Below are 26169 nucleotides of genomic sequence, written 5' to 3' on the forward strand. Positions count from 1 at the left end.
ACGCCACACCCCCAGCCACCTTGTGTCGCTGAAGGACACCCAAGGACCTCTCTCCTGCCGAAACTGCATCTGCACCCTCCCCCACCTCGGCACTCCAGCTCTTCCCCCCACCCAGCCAACCTGCAGCACTCCCCACTGGCTCAGCTGCATCCTCCTCAACACACACTCCCTCCACAAACACTCCACGGAAATCTGGGACCTCCTCGACTCTGTCTCCCCGACTTTGCCTTCCTCATGGATACCTGGACGAACTCCAGCTCGAGCCCAGATATTGCCACCTCCATCCCCGATGGCTACAAGATCACCCGCAAGCACTGCACCATCCTACCAGGAGGAGGCATTGCCATCGTCCACAAGAGTCGGTATTTATCAGCCCTCCCCTGACCCCTTATTCTAATGATAACCTTCTAGATACTGCAAGGAAATGAAAAAGTTAAATAATCCTATCAAAATTGTGTGTGATCACTATGATTACAAAAGGTACAAATTGGCTACTATGTTAAAACTAGTGATACTGTGTTGTTATTTTTTTAAAATGATCAATGTATAATTATGGATTTCTCTCTGTATGTATTTTTTAGAGTTAACGTGGCTGCTCCAGAAGAAGGCGCTGGTCGCCGAAACGCGCGTAGAAACTCATTGTGCCACTTATTATTTTTTCAATCTTTTTAACCTGTATTCATAATAAGTATTTTGAATGTATTATTTTTTGACATTGTATTATGTATGATTCTAATTTTGTCAGTTTGTCGTTTTTAATTGCTTTGTGTCATTGATTTTCCAAAATCTTTTAAAACTAATAATAAAATAAATATTTTTGTAGTAAGCTGTAGCCAATTGTCCTTTTATATTGTTGTATATCTTAAAACATTAGTTGCCTAGGTTGTTTTTTGTCGAAAGCCTTGTTTTCCCTGACCTAGGAACCGTCGTATCCATTTTCTCGAGGGGTCCTTGTTAAATACACGTCATTTTTCCCACAGCTTGTCTGTGCAGGGCTGTCCTTAATTTAAGAATTCTTGTTTGTTAGACCTTGATATTTCCATTTCCTTGCCTTATCTAATTATCATTCTGCCAATTTCCCTCACTCCCATTGTGGCAGCTAATTACCATCATGGCCCTTCAAAAAACGTTCAGATTCACCAATGAGGAATTTGAATTACTTGTAGGAACATCAACTTCCTTTGGTGCCGCCACTGCGGATTCCAATCGACACAATGACGATACAAAAAAATTAATAGAATTGAAAAAGAAACTAAAAAGAATTGAAGCCCATGGGGAATTCATGCTGGCTTACCTACGATTAGGCATCATCCCAATGGGCCTTAGAGTAAGAAATATCCCTGGCCTTTTTGTCCACTCCAAAGCCTTTTTGGACAAGTGGAGCAGAATTGCCAGTAGATGCTCAAGAGACTTAATGATGCTAATCGTTGAGACAGCTAAAGAATTAGCAGCAGAAGTAAGATCCGAAGTTGAAGACCTAGAGAACAAAATTAAAAAGATGGGCAATATAGAGGAAGCTATAAAAAAGATTGAAGAATGTAACAAGGAACTAGAATCATTCACAAATTACTTGGAAAAGAGAAAGAACAATAAGTTGTTAAAGGATAAGCGGTTTGCCACGATCGAAAATACTTATCCCTACCTCAAACCGGATTTCTATCAACAAAACCATTATTCCGCAGAAACCAGAGATCAGCAACAACAACAACAACGTGTAAACACATTCTCAGAAACATCTGACTCTGAGAATGAAAATATTGATGGTTACTATGAACCAGATCCCAATTACAATCAGGCACAGAATAGAGGGAATCGAAGACAACCTTTTTTAGGGAATCGAGGGGGAGGACGGGGACGTCCCCGGGTCCATTTTCAGGGTCAATCGAGAGGGAATTACCAACCCCAGCACCATCAACACCAGGAAGAACCACAATTCATTCGCGAGACGCGAAGCAGGCAGTATTGGAAACCAGGAATGTGATTCCAATCTTTAACCTTACAAAAAATGAGTTAGATAAATATAGTATTAAACTGCTCTCCAAAGGTTTATCATATGTCCCACACTCCACATTCAACCTATTTGAACTTTATTGTGATATAATTTCCTTTTTCCGTAAAATTCGTTTAAAAAAGTTTTTTGCATCAAATATTACACCAGATGAAGAGCATACCTCGATAAAACCCCTTTGCCTACCTTCCACCTTCAGTCCATCTCTCGAACAATTAGGGCCAGAAGTAGCCACTTTTGAACTAGTAGTTCTAAAAAAGTTAGACCAAGCCTTTAAATTCATCCCCAAACCTATATATAATTTAGAAAGAGAAGAACACCAAGCGCTACTGTCCTTTTCCTCTAATAAAGATCTAACAATCAAAGGATGTGACAAAGGTGGTGGCATAGCAATTATCGATACATCACAATATAAAAGTAACATGCTTAGAATGTTAGATGGCCAAACGTTCTATAGTCCCATTAGGTCCTATTCTACATTAAATCTATCCAAAAGAATTACATCTCTTACAAAAACCGCTTTGGAAAACGGTTTTATTAGCATCAAAGAATATGACTTTTTGAACCATAATCAAGGGAAAACTGCCTGTATATACGGACTTCCCAAGATACACAAGAACCCTAACAACCCTCCATACCGTCCCATAGTTTCCACCATAGGCACAGCTACTGAACCACTATCCAAGTATGTGGATAATTACCTGCGTTCGTTCATACCAAAAATAGTTTCATATATACGTGACACAGGTGATATGATACAGAAAACAGAAGGACTAGCTTTTAACTCCAATACAGACTTACTAGTCACGATGGACATAGAGTCCTTGTATAGCAATATCCCCTTGAGAGATGCTATGAGAACCACGGAGTGGTTTATCGATTTACATGATATCCCCCTGTCCAAAAACATTCTTACTTGAATGTTTAGAAATTGTTTTAACTGAGAATATTTTTGAATTTGGTAACCGCTTGTATCGCCAAATCAAGGGCGTAAGCATGGGTGCGTCGGTAGCACCATCAATAGCCAACATTTTTATGGCGGCCTTTGAGAACGAATTCATGCACAATGAGATCGCTCCATTTTACGAGTCCATGTCCCATTGGTCCAGATATATCGATGACATCTTCTTTATCTGGACCGATGGGAGAGAAACTTTGGATGAATTTATCCTATGGATAAATGCAGCTAACCCCAACCTGCACTTTACTTCCAAAATCAGTAACGATAGAGTAGAATTTCTTGACATAGAAATAATAAATAATACAGGAACTTTGAAAGTGGACCTTCATATAAAACCAACGGCAAGAAACACCTTATTGCATTACCGCAGTTTCCATCCTAGAACACAAAAAGACAGTATTCCTTTCTCTCAGTTCTTACGTGTAAGACGCAATTGTACCAATCTAGCTGATTTCGACAGACAAGCCTTAATAATGAGATCAAAATTTATCGAAAGGGGCTATCCCCATAGGTTAGTGAGGCACTCCTACAAACGAGCGTGTTATTACGACCGAGACTGCCTATTAAAAATCAAATCTCCAAAATCTAATGACCAAGTAGTGTGCATAACGAAACATTCAACGATGAATGCGAAAGTAAAACAAGTTATAAATTCAAATTGGCACATTTTAAATAGTAACTGCTCTAGTGAACAGAAACTAGTAAAGCCCCTCTTTGCACACAAAAGAAATAAAAACATTAAAGAATATATTGTTCATTCTAGATTCAAAAGTAGTACAAATGAAGATAACTTGACTCAGAGATCTATCCTAACGAACAACCCAGTCAGAGGGACATTTCCCTGCTCCTCATGTATTTCATGCGGCAATATTATAAGAGGTGAGGAATTTGTTCACAATGACCATAAAACAACAGCAAAAGAGATGTGGAACTGCAGATCAACCAACGTGATCTACTTTATACAATGTCCATGTCTGTTGGGATATGTGGGAGAAACCTCACGCATGATCCAGACACGTCTAAGCGAACATCGCTCAGCTATAAGGACCAAGAAGATAGCTACTCCTATGGTGAAGCATTTCTTAGAGAAGGGACACAATGCTGAAGACTTTAAATGGAGAATCTTAGAAAGAATTCACACCCCTGATTCAAAAGGAGGAACAGCCATACGAAAGAAAAGGGAGGTATTCTGGATTTTCGTTTTCAATACCTTTCGTCAAGGCATGAATAGCGAAATTCCGTGGGAACATGCAATATGTTGATAATCTTAATAGTCAAAAAGAAAAAAATATATATATATCCAACACTAGGAAATATATATGTTTACTATGTCCTCCTTAGTGGAATAAGAAGTATAGATGCAGATATATGTACGCGTCCCTTTTTACATGGATACACATTTTAGATGTAATTAACCTATTAATATAAACTAGATACCATCATTTAAAAATAATTTAATAGATACAGTATATCACACTCCCTGCAACCCTATGTTGTAATTTCAGGTTATAGTCACAGTCCATAATATAGTCAGGACGATATGCAGAATATCCCTTCAGTTAGAGGCGATTAACATCCACATAAATATATTTCCATAGAGATATATTATCCATCTTTACGTTACATATATGGCCAACATATTAATTATTGGAGTATCATTAACTCTTAAATAAAAACCCTATAAATACTATATTAATCCACATATAACATTTAGACACATAACTAGCCCTTAGTCCCAAGTAGAAAAAATAATCATGTATGACACTTTTTAGCACATTAGCAATCTGGCCATAAGAAAATAAATATTTCCCTTCTCCTGCAGGGCGGGCGATCAGACGAATCACATCCTGAATGATAATACAAAACCCAGTCCTCTCCGCTTTGTAAACACAACTGGTAACAAAGCGTAGAATAATATAAACAACAATAGTCCCTTTTCTCTTATGACTATCGAGAGTTGAATGCGGACTCACTCTGAAGTCCGTTTTTTTAAGTATTTACCAAGGTGAAATATCAGTCCTACCTTGATTACACTGCTGAGACACGAACTGACATAGGTGCGAGGAACAATAGTCCCTTTTCTCTAATGACGATCGAGATTTGAATGCAGACTCACTTTGAAGTCCGTTTTTTAAGCATTTACCGAGGTGAAATATCAGTCCTACCTTGATTACACTGCTGAGACACGTACTGACACAGGTGCGAGCGTTTTAGCCAATCAGCAAAAGTATTTAAACGCGACGGCAACAACGCACATTCATTCACCAAATCTACGTTCGAGTTGCCTTTCCTGACGTCCCGCCACCGGACATACGGAGCCCTGCCGATTATCTTCGGGTGAGAAACATGTGCGCGCTAAAAATAGATTAGATTTAGACCCCTTTTTCTCCTTCACTGCTCAATATCCTTATATATAATTTTTGTTATACTCTACAGGCAGGGAGATCTTTTAATACAATTACCTTATACTTACAACCCATGATCCCTGGAGAACCTTCTATAATCTGGCAGCAAAAAACGTTATGGCTTTAAGGTAAGAATATGAGTTTTCCTGTTTTGCCTATCCCTAGCGAACTTTATATGGAGGAATAGGTCAACTTAAAATAAAAATCTCATTTGAAATATATTACTCATCCCTCTACTAAAAGGCAGAAAAGCTAGCCCTTTTACATGCCCATGAATGAAGAGAAAATACCAAGCCTTTATCTCCAGTCACCAAATCTGAGAGAAGGACAAGCCTTATACTGCATTTGTAACATAAACTAGGAGGTAAGATCAAGTTACATAAAGATATATGAACATCAAAAGTTTTGTAATAAAGCTAATAAGGGGAAAAAAGTGTTTCTTTTGTTAACTACTAAATCTTTGACATCAAAAATTGCCTCCCTTCCTATCGAGCAGGCTACAGATAGCACGCAAATTAAATCGATTGCACTAATTTGATTATAGCAATAACTAATATAAAAAGATATATATATCTTGGCCTTTACTCTTAAACAGGTAATCTGGTATACAGATCATCAACATAAAAGAATCAATGATCACCAGAAGACTTCTTTGACCGAGCCCATACAATTAGCTACATCCTTGCTAAAAGTCTCCGGTTGGCGGGAATTAAATCGATAGGTTTCATATAATCAGGTAAACTCATAAAGAGTCTCGAACACAAATAATTAAAAAAGCTATTATGAAACGAATATCTTTATATATTAAACAAATGAGGTCTATTATCTTCTTTCTCCTAAAGCTCCTGTACATCAAATAACCAGAAGGAGAATTTGAGTAATAAATTGAAACGTTATCTACCTTGATTTTATTATCAGTACTGCTCGTAAGTATCAATTGTACACAAGTAATAGAATTTACTAGTTTAAAAGAACGACAGTTGAGAATATCAGAAAATATAATATCTCTCTACTCCAAGCGTATGTGCCCCAACTGCATTCCCTCTGCACAATGCGGTTGTCTCTAATTATAATTATTGTGTAATCTCTTGATATACTCCCTTGATTGCCACAAATTGACTCATTGTGTATCAGTTCCTCAAAAACCCTTTTCGTTGAACTGAGATTGAGTCGGTATTTATCAGTCCTCCCCTGACCCCTTATCCTAATGATAACCTTCTAGATACTGCAAGGAAATGAAAAAGTTAAATAATCCTATCAAAATTGTGTGTGATCACTATGATTACAAAAGGTACAAATTGGCTACTATGTTAAAACTAGTGATACTGTGTTGGTATTTTTTTAAAATGATCAATGTATAATTATGGATTTCTCTCTGTATGTATTTTTTAGAGTTAACGTGGCTGCTCCAGAAGAAGGCGCTGGTCGCCGAAACGCGCGTAGAGACTCATTGTGCCACTTATTATTTTTTCAATCTTTTTAACCTGTATTCATAATAAGTATTTTGAATGTATTATTTTTTGACATTGTATTATGTATGATTCTAATTTTGTCAGTTTGTCGTTTTTAATTGCTTTGTGTCATTGATTTTCCAAAATCTTTTAAAACTAATAATAAAATAAATATTTTTGTAGTAAGCTGTAGCCAATTGTCCTTTTATATTGTTGTATATCTTAAAACATTAGTTGCCTAGGTTGTTTTTTGTCGAAAGCCACCCGTATGAAAGACAGCTGCCTCAAGCTCAACTCGAACAAGAATAAAGTCCTCACCCTGGGACCCAACACCTCCACTTGGGAAACTCCTGGTGGAAAGCCATGTTAGGGATCCTCGTCACACCCACGAACCATGGACAAAACATCTGCATCATTCTGGACTTCTCTCTCACTATGAAGCACTACATCAATGCCGTCTCCTCATCATGCTTCCGTACTCATTGCCTGCTTTAAAAGACCTTCAGATGGATCCCCACAGAGGCCGGAGAGACAGTCACTCACACACTTATCAGCAGCATACTTGACTACGGTAATGCACTATTTGCAGGCGTCACCCAGAAACTTCTCAGGAAACTACAGAATGTTCAAAACACCGCAACCAGACTGGTCCTCAACATCCCTCGCCACAGCCACATCTCCGAACACCTACCTTCAAGCTCCCCACACACAACTGCAAAGCCCTTCACGATGCCAGACTAGCATTCCTGAACCACCACTTCTCATTCCACGTGCCCACTGATCGCCTCTGCTCTGCTCCAACTGGCCATTACCATTTTCCCTCAGATCCGCAAGACCAGGACCGGAGGAAGATCCTTTTCCTACCTCGTAACAAAAACCTGGAATACCCTACCCCTCCACCTCAGGCTATCCCCGTCGCTAACCCAAATCAGGAAGGATCTTAAGACTTGGCTCTTTGACTAAACTGAAGTGCTCAGTCGTACCAGCAGCCCCAGGGCCTTGAGACCCTCATTGGTGAGTAGTCGCGCTTAACAAGTATTGATTGAATGAATGATTGTTTGACCTATTGCCCACCTGGCTCCAGAAAAAAATTCTGCTCAAAATTTATAGAGCTTATTTCCTTTTGTAATTAGCTTTCTACACTTCATCACACTGGGCAATTTTAATTTTCATTAAAAGACAGCATAAGAAAGGACTCTAATAACTTACTACACAACCTTAAAGTCCTAGGCTTACACCATCTTGCGCGACACTTGCTTGACCCACTATTCTTCCGTCTTGACCACATCAGAACCGAGCCCCACCTCTTCCAAACCTTGTCTGACCAACATTTAATTGCTTTCTGCTTCTCAATTCCTCTGCCTGAGCCCATTGAACCATCCTAACCCTAATAACACCAAGACACGCTCCTGTAAGTAGTCACAGTAAAGAAATGGGAATCAGAGCTCATCAAATACCCCAACATCTTGAGACCGACAATGTAACTGACACATAGCAATTTCAGCACTGGCTTGCCAATATGGCCAACTCCCTGACCCCCTTAAGAAACAACCGACATCCCACAGGACCCCACGTGAGAACTGGTGCACTGAGAACCTGAGGCTGCTCAAGCGCTATTCCTAACAGCTGGAGCACCGGGGAGACTCTTCTACTTAGATCCAGACAGGATCAGATATAATCAACTCTATACAACTATTCTGCACACTTGCACCAAGCTAGGCATGTTTCCCTGGTTGCACACATCAGGAAAGCTCCAGCTTTATTAGAAAAATCTTCACTACTGTGAAGTAATTCCTATGGCCACACACTAATACACAAAACATTGCCCCATAACTCAGCACAGGCACAGAACTGTTTAACTTTTTTAACCTCTTCGCTGCTGATGACGAGCTCAGCTCTTCATCAGCTACGGCAGTCGTGTGCTGATGACGAGCTGAGCTCGTCATGTAACGCAGCTTTTTGAAAATTGCCGCACACAGCGGGAAAAGCCGCCGCAGCGATGCGGTTAACAATAAAATTTAGCTAATCTATGATAATGTTTAGCTCTAACCTTCTCCCTGGGCTCACTAGAATGTATCACTCCCGCGCCAACTACCAGATTGGGGGCATCCCTGCCTCACCTTTCTCCAACAAACAAAGAGGAAGTCGCCAAAACTAACCATCTATGCTCTCTCTGTTGGCTCCCCATCCACAAACTTGCTCTCTCCTATTTAAGGGCTCTCCAGCACCAAGGTACCCAATATCTTACCAACAGAATCTGATTCCACATTATGCCCAGACATCTCAGCTCTTACTCTCTCTGTCTTTACCACACCCCATGTGCATCCTTCATACTGGAACTGGGGGCAGATCCTCTTTCTTCCTAGCCCCTGATGCCCTAAACAAACTCCCCATGACAATTCACAGAGCCAGTTCGCTACTCGATTTTAGGAAGAAACTGAAAACAATGCTGCTGTTTTGACCCTCTGTCTCCCCTGTTGTTTTCTCCAGACAATTCAGACCTCAGATCCAGTGCCTTGTTACCCTTGTTGGGTGACAGGTGAACCCACAAAAGTCCATATAACATATTCACAATGGTTTAATGCAAGGCAGTGTATATGGAACCCCTCTCTTGTGGTATGGTGGTCTGCTCTTTTTTAGAACCTATTTGGCACAGCTTTAAAAAAGCTCTCAAGTCCTATGAATCACAGCATGGATTTTCAGAACCCTTCTCCAACGAAATGATGCCAAGCTCTGCTTGTGAACCCCCACTCTAGTGGAATGATGCATAGCTCTGCTTGTGAACCCCCACTCTAGTGGAATGATGCATAGCTCTGCTTTGACACCACTCTCCAACAGAATGAAGCATAGTTCTGCCTATGAAATCCCTCTCCAGTCGAGTGGTGTATAGCTTTGCTTGTGAACCCCCACTCTAGTGGAATAATTCATAGCTATGCGTTTGAAGCCCCTCTGCAGTGGAAGGATGCGTAGCTCTGCTTTGAAAACCCATCCCAGTAGGATGATGCATAACTCTACTTTTGAAAACACACTGTAGCTGTGAAATGTATAGCTCTGCTTTTGGAACCTCTCTCCAATGGAATGATGCACAGCTCTGCTTTTAAAACCCTTCTCAGTGGAATGATGCATAGCTGTGCTTTTGCAACCCCTCTCCAGTGGAATAATGCATAGCTCTGCTTTTGGAACCTCTTTCCAAATGAATGGTGCATAGCTCTGCTTTTGAGCCCCATCTCTAGTGAAATGATGCACAGCTCAGCTTTGGAATCCCTCTCCAATGGAATGATGCATAGGTCTGCTTTTGACGCCCCCCTATAACTGAATGGTGCATATCTCTGCTTTTGAAGCGCCTCTCCAGTGGAGTGATGCATAGGCCTGCTTTGAAAACCCCTCTGTGGAATGATGCATGGCTCTTCTTTGAAAAGCTCTCCCCAGTGATATGATACATTTCTCTGCTTTTGTAACCCCTCTCTAGTGGAATGATGCATAGCTCTGCTTTTGAAACCCCTCTCGTGGAATGATGCATGGCTCTGTTCCTGGGAACTTTCTCAAGTGAAGTAAAGCACAGGTTTTGTGGGCATTAGTCACCTGGGTCGTCATCCCAGAGGACTGTGCATTCTAGAATGTGTTGAGGATCCCAGTGCTGGTCCAAGGTTCCAGAGAGGGTAGGTGGATGAGAGCTGGCTGGGTCTGGAAGGAGCTGCCAGTGGTGTTACATGGATTCTGCAATGAACACTTAAACTATCGCCCTTCATTGTGTGATGCCTAACACAAACATGTCTGTTTTGGAGTTTACGATGCGCAGGCCTGTTCAGAAGCACTAAGTCGTGGCATGATGCAAGGTATTCGACTTCTCTCCCATGGTAGGATATAGGACAAAACGTCTTCACCTTATAAGCTAAAAAAAAAGACTTCCGAGATATCAGGACTGACTGCACGTGTTCAGTCAGGCATGTGGCTGTGTTCAGGGACTTACCTTTAATGGCATTGTACGAGTGTCTTTTTAAAAGTACGGGTTGGAGTCCGGGATTATCTTCAATGGACCTACATGGGAACATATGAGATTTGTAACGTATTTGCCTAATGCCAAAATCAATAAAACAAAGTGAAACATAAAAACTACTTTTTATCCATATGCAGTATTGTATCAACAATCTAAAAAAGGAATTACCTTTATATCTCTCGAAACCTTACCTTAATCTTGCCTCTTTTTCCCTCTCTACCTTCCACAACTTTCTCAGAGGACTTGTCCAATTGTATGCAGATTGTTCTTAAACTGCATAATTAGGGCAGTGCCCAGATTAAATAGGACAGTGGGATGCTAACAATGTCACGTGCTAGCACAAACGCATCATTTTTCATCTTAGATTATGTGCATACAAGATGAGTAATTATTAACACCAGTTTGGCAAAGCACTCAAGAGATTAAAGTTTGAGGAAAAGAGTATACCACTGCCAGAAATCCCACTAAATGCATGGAAAATCTCATTCGAACTGGACCTTAAATCCCTTCGCTATAGTCCCGACCTAGACCCGCTGAACAGTTCCTACATGGTAGGCAAGGCACAACCCTACCTGAATGAGGCCCTGACACCACAAGCCAGAACTAAAATCCTCTCTATGAGACTGTGTACTCTAGGAATCACTGAATTTAACCCCACATAGGCTCGCAATGGGGAAAATACAAGCTGCAGACTGTGCCCCTACACAAGAGAATCCTGGCTTCACCTTTTATGCTGCGGCCCCTCCCTTACGAATGAACGCCTTCGACTACTCCACCCAGTCTGCATCATCAAGGGAATCAAGACATGCCGCGAAGCATCAGCCTTGTGCTTTTCTAGACTAACCACGATGGTCTTGGCGAGTCTTGGGAAATTCATTCATCTGATTAGAATGGCTTTAAAGGCAGCAAACGATCACAAACAAACCAGTGCCACCAGAGTGGTACAATAAGGGGATCAGGACAGCCTCCCCTCAAATGAGCCATGATTCTATCCATCCGCCCTAAAGAAATCGCACCACATCAATGGCTTGAAGCGGAAGGGACAAGGAGAACTATTCACAGACTGCTGTAGGAGAAAACCACCAAGGCCTACGAAGCTGTTAAAGAAACTTGGTGCAAGGACTTATGATAAAGACCACAGGGCTGACGGTCCGAGTGGGTGCAGCGGAGAGGGAATATATTACTTGAACAAAAAACTTTTTAACCAGCAGTCTTTATAGTTTTAATGTGATCATTGTTTTACTCACCAGTTGTATTCTTTCTTACTGTAATGATTTTAATTAATTGAACAGTTAATAAATTCATTCAATTATCAACATTGGTGGTTAATGACCTCGGACATCTGGCCTGTTGCGCCGCAGATCTGAAAACAAATACATATTATGTGCGACCGGTGTAGGGTGTTTGCAACAGGTTGAGTCTACTCTCCCAGGTCTGTGCCAGGTCCAGGTCTGTTCTTTGGTCTTGAACCAGAGCCAGCACTAGGTCAGTGCGACCGGTTCCAATGCACCGGGCACTGACGTCGGTTGTGGTGGTGGGAGGGGCGCTGTGTTTCCAAGTATATTACGGTTTCAAAAGCACCTGCTGCCGTGTTCCTGGCCTCCAGCAATTTTCAGGCAACAATAAAAATGTTGAGATAACTCAGGTGTTTAATTTTCTTTTGGAGAGAGATCTGAGTTTTGTCTAGTGATAGTTTTAACTCATCATAAATTTGCACAGAGGGTTAAAGTGCCTGCTGCAAAGAGCATGTACTTTGCATATCACAAAGTGCATATAATAAAATTAGGTCAGTGGGTTGGTGCTTTTGTCAGAGAGTCCTTTTTTTACTTGCAGTTTATAATTAAAATCTGAATCCAAGCTTTCATTTTCCTAATGTTACAAAAAGGATTCATTTGGGTAAAAAACAATTCCTATTATTGAACTGAAACCCCAGACATTGAGTTACGCTTTAAATTTTGAGTGTGTGCTTTTCCAGACCAAGCGCTCTTAAACTATTCTCAGGGCTACTGGAATTATGCAGTAGGGAGAGCTAAATTATATGGTAGGGTTGAGTAAATTAATGCGGCAAGAAAATGTAAGTTATGTGGCATAACCTTGCACATTTATGATAGTATTACTTCATTATTTTGTACTTTTTATACTTGTTAACACTATCTGGGCATTGAATGCACCTCATTAGTACCAGATTAGCACCCAACTATAGCAATAAGCAAGAGAAGATACCCAGTCAAGCTTTGCAAAGGGCTTTCCACTGTGCAGCAACACGCCAGTGCATTTTTTGTAACTTTTTAACTGTTTGAGCTAGAAACTATTTTTTGGGGGAAAACTCTGTAGATTAGACAGCAGATGATGGATTATGTGGCAAATGCAGCAAATCTATAATAATGCAAAAATCGCAGCACAATCGCATAATTCCAGTGGCCTTGACTATATTGCATATCAGAATGGATGACATGTGACTCCTACACTTTGTAGTCCTCTGTCATATGTAACATTTCCTATACACTGATATATACATATGTGATTGATTGACTCGATGTACCATGTGTGTGATATAAAGCACTCTGACACCCTACACTGGTATGAGTGGGACCATAAAACAAATTAAATGCATATGAGAGAGAGTTATGGAGACTTGAAGGGCACTGTTAAAGAGTGGTGGTGAGGGAACCTGTGGCAAACGTGGGGGAACCAACAAACATTGCCACACTGGGCACCACCAGCAATAAAGCCGGCCCTGCTTTCTGGCTGTAATAAGGCTGAGCCTTCCTCCACGCTACCAGCGAGAACGGGCTGCCATTTAAGGAGGCTGCAACAGTTATAACTTTAAAGGTTGAAACACGTCTTACACATGTACCGCTTGTTATACCACATTTTAGCGCTCTGCTACCACCAGTTCTTTCCTGGTTTTCGGTCCCACAATTTTCATGATTAGAAAATCCCAAAATATGTGTCAGTGGCTCAAATGCGCAGCAACTCTTTTATTGTGCATTTCTCTATGAGGACATAATGTAATTCAATTAAGGGATGTGATATTTTCTTGCCAAAAAGTATAGGTTGTAAACTGTGTCAATTAGTTTCATTCCACGGGTTCACTTTTTTATTTTTTTGTTCTCAACAGAAGTGCCCTAAAGGTCTACCCTGAATATTGTCCTAAGAGTACAAGCTCGACCGCCATGGCTGTCTTCCAGAGTTTTACAGCCTGGAGGTGCCGAGGAGGCGTTGAGGTAGGTGTACCCATAACGTCTGTTTACATAGGTACTGTTTTCTGAAGTCCTTCCTTCTGTCCTGTGGGGCTAAACTGCCAGGCAAATGCAATGTCCACATTTGTTTGTGGCACAGAGCTTTGTATTGTATTGTATTGTAATTGCATTTATGTAGAGCTCACTGCCCCTGACGAGGAGTTGAAGTGCTTTTTTGGTGAGTACTCCGGACCCCAAAAGGATTAGTAGTGAAGTAGTATAGTGAAATATGAAATTAATTTAAGTGGTGGATATTTACGTCTGTTATTTGGATTGAGAAGGATAGTGGGCTCATGCTACCCATTATCTTGGGCAAGGCAGGGGGGCTTAAATTAAGAACCTTCCCACTGCTGGGCACTGTGGAAGTGGTATAAGGGCATATGCTTACCCTGCCTTCGACATGGCTAGGGTATTAATTAAAAGTCCCTCCACAAATCCCTGGCAAGGGAGGGAGACTGAGGTCTCTAATCATGACTTCCTAAGATATAAGCACACTAATGATATTACCAATACCCTCCGTTTGAGTTGTCAGCAAAAGTATGGACAGATTAGAATCAGCCTTTGCACCTTAAAATGTTTAGTTTGTAAGAGCCTGTCAAGAGAATCTTTTTTTAAATATCAGTTGCTCCTTCCCTCTGAGAGTATTTCCTAAGCACTGAACACAGGACTATTGAAATAGAAAGATATGGCGTTTAATTATTTTCAGTTCATATGAAAAAAATTGCTTAATATTGTGGTTTTCACCTTATTGCAAATTTCATGTAATTTCCAATCCAGCTGAAAATGGAGCTTATGGATGAACCATGAATCACAGCAGAATCATGAATTACAAGCTCTGAGCTAATACACATTAAATAAAAAAAAAGTGGTATGAGAAATTGGGTTAGTGGTTGACTGGGGTGTTAGCCCTGGTCAAGCAGCAACCACAATCCTTGTCAGGGTATGGCACAAGACAAACCCAAATTAACCTGTGCCCAACCCTCTGGTAGCTTGGCACAGAGCAGTCAGGCTTAAATTAGAGGGAATGTGAACATTATTTGTGCAACACTTCAAACAGTAACAAAGTGAGAAGCACACAAAAAGTAGCCCACACCAAGTTAGAAAAATAGAGTAAAATTTAAAACATAAAAAAGACCAAAATGACTAAAATCCAATCATTAGAACAGGAGTTCTGAATGTTTAAAGATTTTAGTGAAAATAGCACCAAAAAGCACAAAGCACAAAGCAGCAAGTCAGGATATCTGGTTGCACTGGACAGGGTCAAATTCACACTTTCAGGCTGACTGCGATTGAACACAGGTTGGCTACCGGGTTAGGCCTACTGAAGGTTAGCTTCTCAATTCAGTGCCAAGAGTCCCGTTCATGATGGAGGGAGCCACGAGGAGCAGGGAGTAGTGTGCAGCTGCCGGCGTAGCCTGAAGAGAAGGTATGATGTTGCAGGTAGGCATTGCTGGAGCTTTGCACTGCCATTTCCCTCACTAGCGGTCGACGCTGTATTTGGAAGAGGCTGCTGCTGGAACTTCGCATTGAATCATGGTGCAAGCTGCCAGGCCTCAGTGTGAACTAGCCCATTGGTGGTCACAAAGGGCGCACTTAAATACAGCTCCCCTGAGCCATACCAAAGGTCACCTTTTGGTATGGCTCACTGCAGCTGGGTCCAGGGGCTGGTGCAGGATGTTGGGTTGTCTTTTATGTCCCTGAGGCTCAGATCAGGTATTCTGCAGACTAGCCCTAGGAGTCATGCTGGTGTCCTGTGTTCAAGGGTGAAGTTGGAGGACCAGTTCTCTTCTTACTCAGGCAAGAGGGCAGCAGGTTAGCACGGCAGGGCAGCAGATCCTTCAGAGCAGCAGCCCAGCAGAGTGGCAGTCCTTTCAGCAGCACAACAGTCATTCTTCCTTGCAGAGTATCCACAGGTGTAGAAGTGTACTGAAAAGTTCATGTCTGAGGTTCAGTATTTTTACACAGTTGTGCCTTTGAAGTGGCGAGAAGTTTCTAAAGGCATGCTTTTGAAGTGCACAGGTACCCTTTCTTCCTGGTCATGGCTCCAGAATAACTACAGGGGGTATGCAGCCCTTTCTGTGGAGACAGGAAACAGCCTATTGAAGTGTAAATGGGGCTGATCCCACCTCCTTCCTTGCATCCTGCCAGTCATGGCCCACCCAGTCACACCTAATCTCCCCATTGTATGTGGCTGTCAAGGAAGAATACACAAAGCCCAATTGTCAACTACACCTAGTCAAGTGCCCCGTGCTCTCCAAGCCGCTGGATTCAGGCTTTACAGGCTGATGAGGCTGATACCTTGTAACTAGACCTAGGATGCTGGTTTCCGGTTCATGCAGGAAGTGGCCTGGCAGTCCAGGCTGGACTGTTTCCATAGGGAGCAAGGTCAAGACTGATTTGCATATGACTGGATCCAAAGTGGGGTGGCGTTGTGAGCAAAAAAGATGATGGATTTAGCCCCAGACCTTTGTACTGGGGGTGAGTGTTTGAAATTGTTCAGTATTTTATCCATCAATTGTACCTTTTGCAACTTTCTAAAAGTGGTATTTTCAAAATTGGAATTTTTTAAATCCGACTTCACCGTATGTTAGGAATTTTTATTACAATTACAGAGACACATAACATGAAGGGGTCACCTGTTCTCATTTGCAAATTACCCTTATAAAATGTAATAAGGTTACGCCAAAGTTATTCTATGAGAGAGGAAGCTCTTGAAGTAGTGAAAAACAAATGTAAGAGTTTCTTCATTACCAAGACATGTAACCCTCCAAAGTACATGTCCAACTTTTTTTTATATATTTCAACCTGCCCTTGGGGTTGTCCAGGGCCTAACTTAGTGATGTCTTATAGGTTTTAAAAAGGAAGGTTTGGGCCTGGCAAAAGGTTTATTTTGACAGGCCGAAATGGCAGTTTAAAACTGCACACACACAGGCTGCATTGGCAGGTATGAGACAAGTTTAAAGGGCTACTTAAGTGAGTGGCACAATCAATGCTGCAGGCCCACTAGTAGCATTTCAATCGCAGGGCCTTGGCAAATGTAGCACCACTTTACTAGGGTCTTCTAAGTAAATTAAATATGCCAATTGGGTATAGGCAAATTCGACGTGTTTCAAGGGGAAAGCACAAGCACTTTACCACTTCTTAGCAGTGGTAGAGTGCATGGAGTCCTATCGCCAACAAAAACGAATTCAGCAAAAAAAGGAGGAGCGAAGGAACAATGTTTGGGGATGACCCTGCCTAAAGTCCAACACATAGTTTGTGTTGTCAGTAACGGTTCAACATTTTTTAAGTAGTCACTGAATCATCACTACCTTGCTTTTGTGAGCATCCATTTTGATGAGCAGGTTTGATCCTAAACCTATAGGCATACCTTGTTTTACTATGGCAGGTCATATTTTGCAAAAACATCTAACCGCTATGCAACATTAATCCCTCACATCCTCGAAAACAGAATTAGCCAAAAGTCAGCTTTGATATTTTTGTGCATCTCCCTCATTTCAGCTGCTTATACTAACATATTTTTATATGATCCGAAGCCACTGCACACTGGATTGTTTTATTTTTCAGGAACTCTGTAAAGATTATAAAAAATGGTGTAATTCTGTGCTGGCATTAAAATAGAATTGTTATATATTCCTGATTGAGGGGGGACATCACTTGACGGGGGCACTTACCTCCGGGGACCAGCTCCGCAATATCGACACACTCGCTGCTGCACTCGCTCTTCCCCCCCCGCCGGCGCTGCTCCTGACATCGCGGTCGCCGCGGGGAGAGCAAAGGGAAAAAGACTACAGTTCCCGGCGTCCCCTCTCTGCCACCGGGGGTGCCGAACCGCAGGATCAGCCAGCAGCGCCCGGAGGCGCATAAGAGGCAGCCGCCCCTACTGCTGAGCGGGGGACATCACTTGACGGGGGCACTTACCTCCGGGGACCAGCTCCGCAATATCGACACACTCGCTGCTGCACTCGCTCTTCCCCCCCCGCCGGCGCCGCTCCTGACATCGCGGTCGCCGCGGGGAGAGCAAAGGGAAAAAGACTACAGTTCCCGGCGTCCCCTCTCTGCCACCGGGGGCGCCGAACCGCAGGATCAGCCAGCAGCGCCCGGAGGCGCATAAGAGGCAGCCGCCCCTGCTGCTGAGCGGGGGACATCACTTGACGGGGGCACTTACCTCCGGGGACCAGCTCCGCAATATCGACACACTCGCTGCTGCACTCGCTCTTCCCCCCCCGCCGGCGCCGCTCCTGACATCGCGGTCGCCGCGAGGAGAGCAAAGGGAAAAAGACTACAGTTCCCGGCGTCCCCTCTCTGCCACCGGGGGCGCCGAACCGCAGGATCAGCCAGCAGCGCCCGGAGGCGCATAAGAGGCAGCCGCCCCTGCTGCTGAGCGGGGGACATCACTTGACGGGGGCACTTACCTCCGGGGACCAGCTCCGCAATATCGACACACTCGCTGCTGCACTCGCTCTTCCCCCCCCCCGCCGGCGCCGCTCCTGACATCGCGGTCGCCGCGGGGAGAGCAAAGGGAAAAAGACTACAGTTCCCGGCGTCCCCTCTCTGTCACCGGGGGCGCCGAACCGCAGGATCAGCCAGCAGCGCCCGGAGGCGCATAAGAGGCAGCCGCCCCTCCCGCCTCGCGGGACGCGCGCGGGATCAGCCGGGCTAAGCCCGGGCAAAGGGCGGGCCCTCTGTGGCCCTCAGAGGACCTGAGGAGGACGGAGCGGGCCACCCCACTTGGTCCCAACATAAGAGGTACTGAGTCATTATACCCTATACATAACTATGCTCCATTGTCCTGTGTCATAATCGGGCCCTACGTTGTCCTCCCATGATGTCTATGTGGGAAGAGCTCAATGCCGTGTGCGGCACAAACTATGTCCCTGATGTATTAACCCCCCCCAGAGAGGGGAAAGCCTATGATCTCATAAACTGTACCACCCAGGCTGTACCTGTATCCCCTGATTTGATCCTGTTGAACAATGAGGAAACTACATTAAATGTCGATCTAATGTGTTGCAGCCCCTCATCCTTCCCTGCCAATCCAACTATATTAATGCCATATAATGCAGGGACTACATTAAATAATCCTGTTCCCCCCCTTCAATCGACCCTATTGGCCCAATTCGAGCGTTTGTTGGATGCCGCTTTGTTACCCCTGGTCACTAAAATTAAGGAGTTGGGAGACAGGTTGACCAGTGTTGAACAAATAGTAAAAAGGTCTTACCCACCTACTGTTAAATCCGCTGTTTCCCCACGTTCCACGCTCTCAACAAACCCTGACATGCCTATTTCCATTGAACACAGGAAAGCTCGTACAATTGAATCTGCCCTCAACATACCCTTCCCAGGGGGCCGAAATAACACCCTTAAGCCTACCAGTGCCCCTTTTAAAGCCCCTAGATATCCTCAGGTAAGAAGGCAACGAAATAATTTACCCCCTGAAGCCGCCCCCTACGTGGCCGTTCTTTCCGGGGTGCCTGAACTTGGTCAGGGCACTCACGAAACAAGCGAGGAACTGCTAAATAAGACCATCTTTTGGCTTAACAACAACAGACCGCTGCCGCCCGCCTTAGATGGCGGAATTTTGAGCGTCAGGAGGGTAGGGTGGTTAGGCAGATTGCCTAAAAACATTTCGGGAGACCTTATATTAATTAGATTCAAACACAGGAACATCGTCCCCTATTTGAGACTTTCCCAACCAAAATCTGGAGATGGCCCTATTTCTACTTGGGACTTGTTTGATTTTTACCCGGGCCCCGGAGTAATGAAATGATGTTTTTAAATGCTGTTTTTAATTGATTCCTTAAACAGTGTGTTTCTATTAATTCCTAAAGTAATTGATGAATTTTAAATTGAAATTCTATGTTTTTCTCTTTCTATTATCTTGTTTTTAAAATACCGGATAATAATGCACGCTTATATGATATTTCTCTGTTGAATATCGAATAAAGCTTATTTTGAACCTTTTTGAACCTATTCCTGATTGATTGTTAAATGAAACAGATTAACTTCTATGATGGGAATCGCATGCAGTTTATGAAGTGGTCTTAAAAACCTTAAAACATATATCCAAAGCAGTTTTCATCACTGTTGAAAAATGTCATCATTCATTATTATACACATGTATATCGATATAGACCTACAGATATATACACACAAACACACGCACACATATATATATTGATATATGTTTATACAAAAGAGTGCATCTACATTCATCATAGGAAAATGGTCCTGTTTCTCATATCTTCCGTGCTGCCAGGTGCAGTAAAGATTGCTGGAATCTGACCATCTACACAGTCTACAGATACCAAGCTCTCAATAAAGCAGTTCACATATATTTATTTCCACATCAAATTATATATATGCCTCTCTGAAATCATGTGGACGTTTTGTGATTTTGTTGCATTATTGAGTCTCCTTCATCAGGACCAGATACATTTTTGTATCAATATATTCATGGGCCTTTATTTAACAAAACAACGTTTACTTATTAATAAAACTATAACTAAAGAACATGCACCCCGTACGCAATATATTAATATTCTACAGACCCCCAGCTAGATACACATCAGTTGGTATGCAACATACATTACTAACATATTCATTTCTATCAACTGTATAAACTGTCTTCATCATTTCCATAATGTCATGTTTTTATCATATATAGGCCCAAAATAAGATTTTTCAAATACAGACCCACATGACCCTCATGATGACTTATATACCATTTTGGTCTTCGCCTTTTTAACAGATAACACATCTTACACATTGCAGTTCAAGGGCCTTTCACAATCAATCAATCTCTACCTAAGTCAGACCTTTTAGCAATTCATTTATCTAACAAAATCTCTTGATTACTCCCCGTTTTGCGGCGGCCAGGATAGGTGGCCGTGCTTTCTCTGTAAAAGCCGTTACCCCATGGAATTCCATGCCTAACCATCTGAGAAATATCAGTTTGGAAACAGTGTTTAGGAAAGCATTAAATACTTGGCTATTCCGCCTGCCCGAGAGTCAACGGTCTAATCTGGTCTCCTTTCCCCTCAGGTAGGATGTGCTGTTAGCGCCGGGACACTTCCGTTGGAGGTAGCCGTGCGCTCCATAAGCTTCAATAATAATAATAACAGTAAATGTGGCCGATTTTAATCGGCCTTTAATGCAACGGTACGCCCACAACTTCAGTTTGGGGTGGAAGTGCTAACCCTAGATGGCAACCTGGATTTGAACTCCGAGAAGAGCAAATGTACGAAACAGCTCCTTGCTCTTCCACAGTCAATCATGTATTTTAATTTTTGTCTGAATATTGTCAAGGAATCTTATGTATGTTTTAGTTTTTTTCATGCACTTTTATTGTCTTATGTAGACCGAATAAAGTAATTCCTGAATTGACTTGATTCAAAGTTTTCATAATCCATCGATCTTCTATCGTGTTCAAGCATTTCGTCCGATTTATTTGCCATTCGTTATAAATGTAACCTGTCCTCTTTCAAACGTCTGCGTTTTTCTTTTTTGAAGAAAATTGCTCAATTATTTCCTGAGTCTCCACCGCTATACTATATTGAAGCAGACTCCAGGTCAAAGTTCAACCCTTTTTAAATAATCACAATGAAGCAGTTCATTAAATAACTGCAAGACTTATTTTATCAAAACACTGTGCAAGCCACCCATGATAAAATCATATCCACCCTAACTAAAGGGGAATTTTATAAGAATATGCAATGACACAATTCTGGGGTACACTTATGATGCACTCAACCATTTTAAGTCATCAATTATCTACAGAACCTCTCTGTGGTTGCTATTTTATACGCCTAAACTTCCTATTTATCTTAAAGAGGAAATGTTGCCATGTCACCTTTGTTTCCAGATCTATTCTGTAGTAAAGAAGAATCCAAATCAAAATTCCCACTATTCGCCAAACAGCATTACCTGTGCAATCTATTACATACCAGCAATTAGGAAATGCATTCTTAGACCAATGTAGCAAATAATTATAAGAATCCAACTCTTCAACAAATATGAGTCTGTTTGGAAACATATGCTTAAATCAACTGATATAAAAACAAAAGAAGTTGCCAGTGTCTTCTTTCCAAACAAATGAATGAACCTTCAGCCTTTGCTGTCCCACTTCCCATTCAAAAGAATGTTCTTTGTGTTCATTAACAATCTTAGTTTCAACCATATGAAATCAATAAAGCAACTAATACTCAGTCCTTCATCTGAACAGTACACTTTACTCACCTATATAAAGAGCTTCCCAGCACATGCTTCAACTGCGACATCTCGACCCATCTGAACTAGTACTGTGGAAAGCATTCTTGGTTAAATACCTACAATTCCAGACACTCTGCATAACTTATTGGCCAATGTGAATCATGTGATGAGGAACCTTCCAAAAGTGGACCCAATCCTCTGAACCGCACATGTCCCAACTGTCAACCAATCTCCTGCTCACTACATTATATCAATTCTGGTCTAAGTAACAATTGTAGTAATATTTTTGTAGTTTATGTTGCTTCACCTAAAGAATAGGGTGAAGGCAAAGAGTTCTGCTAATTGTATCCAACTAAGACGTCAAACCATATATTCACTCCAACAAATCCTGTAGCAATAACTGCGACCTAAAGCAATACACATAGCAGACACAAATTCTACAACTAAAGAGATTCTTAGGAAGTCGTGTTTAGAGGCCCCAATCTCCCTACCTTGCTCCACAGATAATTATTTCTTGATAAGAATCAAGTTTCAAATTAAGCACTGTCACACGAGGTTGCATTAAAGAATAAAAAATATTCTGCCTTACATTTTATATTAACAGCATTTGTATAGCTAATTTTTTCGATTTGTATAGTCTTTTGGCACAGTTCTGGGCTTTCTCACTGATCAGTATGGTTTTGAGGCTGTGTTGTGAAGGCCTGTCTAACATATTCTCCTATCTCTCTGAATGATAGTTCTGCATTGTTGGGGAGCATCGATTTACCAACTTCATAGCTGCATTGATGCATGTTTACCCATCATAGACAGGCATATCTCAGAAATTCCAAAGTAATGATCCTGAAAGATGTTTAGGAATGACAGACCAGCTTCACAGAAATGTAGTTAACAGTCATATATAACTTCTATGAGACCTTTCAAGTGGGTCATGTGGTAGTCAGCAATTATTGGTCAGCTCTCATGGTGAATACAATAATTTTGCAGGACCTTAGTACTAATATACTTGAATTTGACAACCAACTTACTCTTCAGCAGTGATCCCAGTTGGTAGAATCTTTTGAGAACGACTTTCCCAATCTTTTTTAATTAACAAAAAAACAGTTCTACTACTTTTTTGTTAATAAAACCCTAACTGAACTATGAATGCTAGCCTTGTGGTGCTTATGTCTGAAAGAGAAGAAAGTGGGGTTATTTTCACTGTGAATAAAAAAGGGACAGCTGACACTGAAGGAAGAAGCAAGCCTTCTTGCCACGGTGCCTGCTACCTGAAAGAAATGTGAATGTGTGCGACTGGTTAATCAGCAAACCTGAATGGAGCAACTGGGGAGTCAGTATATGGCTTTCATGAATGGAGTCATTTGAGGCATCATGGTGATAAAGACCTATTCTGAGAGGTAATGTAAGGGTGTTCCCAGCTGAGTTATGCAGTGCAGCCTTCTAATTGAAAATCACTGAAAAAAAGGTTTGTCCTAAAGCAGTCTGGGCCGCATACTACTAAACATGTATGTACTAAAAGTACTTTCTATCGTAAATATTATATTTTACATGTTTTGTGGCGCCCTCTCCTATACAATGTGTAGTAGAAGAATATTCAAATAATGACTTGCATATTCACAGAGTTTTCCGTTGATGGCTGGGACCTTGTAGTCAATTCTTTCCTACTGCTCTAACCGGGTTCTGTTCTATGACTGCCTCGTTACACACACATACATCTGCAGTGATCACATATACCAGCTGAATTTTCATAATGTAACTGAGTGAATTTCCAACTGATTGCTTTAGTTTTCATTTATTTTCCATTAGAGCTGTGTGTGTTATATTTTAAATGAATGAGCCTGAAGATCAGCTGCCAACAAAATGATTGTATAATATTTTGTTCTTTTTAGTCACATCTCTGAACCTGACTTACACTTACTGAACGTTCCCCGACCCCCGTTGCACTCATGATCACAGCACAGAAATTCTACTGTATGCACAAGTTTTGAGGCTATGACGAAATTGCTCAAAAGTAGAAAGAAATGAGAAAAAGCAGATGATATTCCTAAAAAATAACAGGCCATTCGTTATCCATCCAGCCTATAAAAGCACACTATATAGAACTTGAACACACTCCTAAAGATCTGACATAGGTGGTTATGGAAAAAATTGTTTCGGTGATAACAACAGTGTGCTAGCTGTAAGTGATAGCTGTTAGGTGCGCTCATCCAGTAAGAACATGCTGCTTCGTGAACACTGACACATGCAATAAATATTATAACATCTCTAAACGCTGTATTAGATCAATTGACTTTAATTTCATTCCCGAGCTTACCACATCAGGAGTAGAATTTAAGTTAAAATGGTAAAACCTAGTTTGAAATCTGTATATTTAATGATAAATTGCATGTGTGATAAAGTTGTAGGGTTGTGCAATAGTGCAATTCTGTCTAATTGTCATGAAGGCTGCATAATTGTGAATTCAAATAACTTTCTTGAAAAAAGAATTATCTTTCAAAATTGCTACAACAAATTCCCTTAGTCTAACTCGCTTGTGTTTCTCTCAACTCCCTCTGTGTGGCCCTGAATATTATTTTGAATAGCAAGAAAGATATCAAATTATAACTACAGATTTTTGGCACGGTTCCATGAACAATTTCAAAAACAACAGTTGATGGACAGAATGCAGAACAATGTCATACATTCACCCCAGTACAGAGATCTGGGCCTAAATCCATCGTTTTTTTGCTCACCATGCCATTCCCGTTTGAACCCAGCCATATGCAAATCAGTCTTGACCATGTGCCCCATGGGAACAGTCCGGCCCGAACTGCCAAGCCAGGTCCTCTTTGGACTGGAAACAAGCATCCTAGGACCGGATTTGGGCTGTCAGCCCTCATCAGCCAAGATAGCTTGATTCCAGTGGCATGGACAGCATGAGACTAACGTCTGAGCATGCCCGTCCCACTTGGGGTGACAAATGCAAATACAACAGTTGATGGACAGAATGCAGAACAATGTCATTCTTTCACCCCAGTACAGGGATCCGCGCCTAAATCCACTGTTTTTTTGCTCACCATGCCATTCCAGTTTGAACCCAGCCATATGCAAGTCAGTCTTGACCCTGTGCCCCATGGGAACAGTCCAGCCCGAACTGCCAAGCCAGGTCCTCCCTGGACTGGAAACAAGCATCCTAGGACCGGTTTCGGGCTTTCAGTCCTCATCTGCCAAGATAGCATGATTCCAGTGGCACGGCGAGCACTGGACTCACGTCTGAGCATACAAGTCCCACTCGGGGTGACAAATGCAAAATCAACAGTTAATGGACAGAATGCAGAACAATGTCTTACATTCACCCCAGTACAGAGATCTGGGCCTAAATCCATCTTTTTTTTGCTCACCATGCCATTCCAAATTGAACCCAGCCATATATAAATCGGTCTTGACCCTGTGCCCCATGGGAACAGTCCAGCCCGAACTGCCACGCCAGGTCCTCCCTGGACTGGAAACAAGCATCTTAGGACCGATTTTGGGCTTTCAGCCCTCATCAGCCACGATAGCTTGATTCAAGTGGCATGGAGAGCAGGGACTCTCGCCTGAGCATACCCTTCCCACTCGGGGTGACAAATGCAAAAACAACAGTTGATGGACAGAATGCAGAATAATGTTATACATTCACCCCAGTACAGAGATCTGGGCCTAAATCCGTCATTTTTTTGCTCACCATGCCATTCCAGTTTGAACCCAGCCATATGCAAATCAGTCTTGACCCTGTGCCCCATGGGAACAGTCCAGCCCGAACTGCCAAGCCAGGTCCTCCCTGGACTGGAAACAAGCATCCTAGGACCGGTTTCGGACTTTCAGCTTTCATCAGCCAAGATAGCTTGATTCCAGTGGCATGGAGAGCAGGGGACTCAC

The 26169-nt window shown here is 42.1% G+C and overlaps 1 protein-coding gene across 1 annotated transcript in view; it reads left to right on the forward strand.

The window, feature by feature from the left end:
• The window catches only part of PKHD1 (PKHD1 ciliary IPT domain containing fibrocystin/polyductin), a 2083594-nt gene that overhangs the window by 1435733 nt on the left and 621692 nt on the right, over window positions 1-26169 (forward strand). Inside the window, exon 44 of the mRNA XM_086926200.1 lies at window positions 13944-14049. Coding sequence (XP_086782326.1) covers window positions 13944-14049 — 106 coding nt within the window. The remainder of the gene's footprint in view (window positions 1-13943; window positions 14050-26169) is intronic.

The sequence above is a fragment of the Lissotriton vulgaris genome, chromosome 6, assembly GCF_964263255.1.
Source record: "Lissotriton vulgaris chromosome 6, aLisVul1.2, whole genome shotgun sequence".
In the NCBI taxonomy this organism is placed as follows: domain Eukaryota; kingdom Metazoa; phylum Chordata; class Amphibia; order Caudata; family Salamandridae; genus Lissotriton; species Lissotriton vulgaris.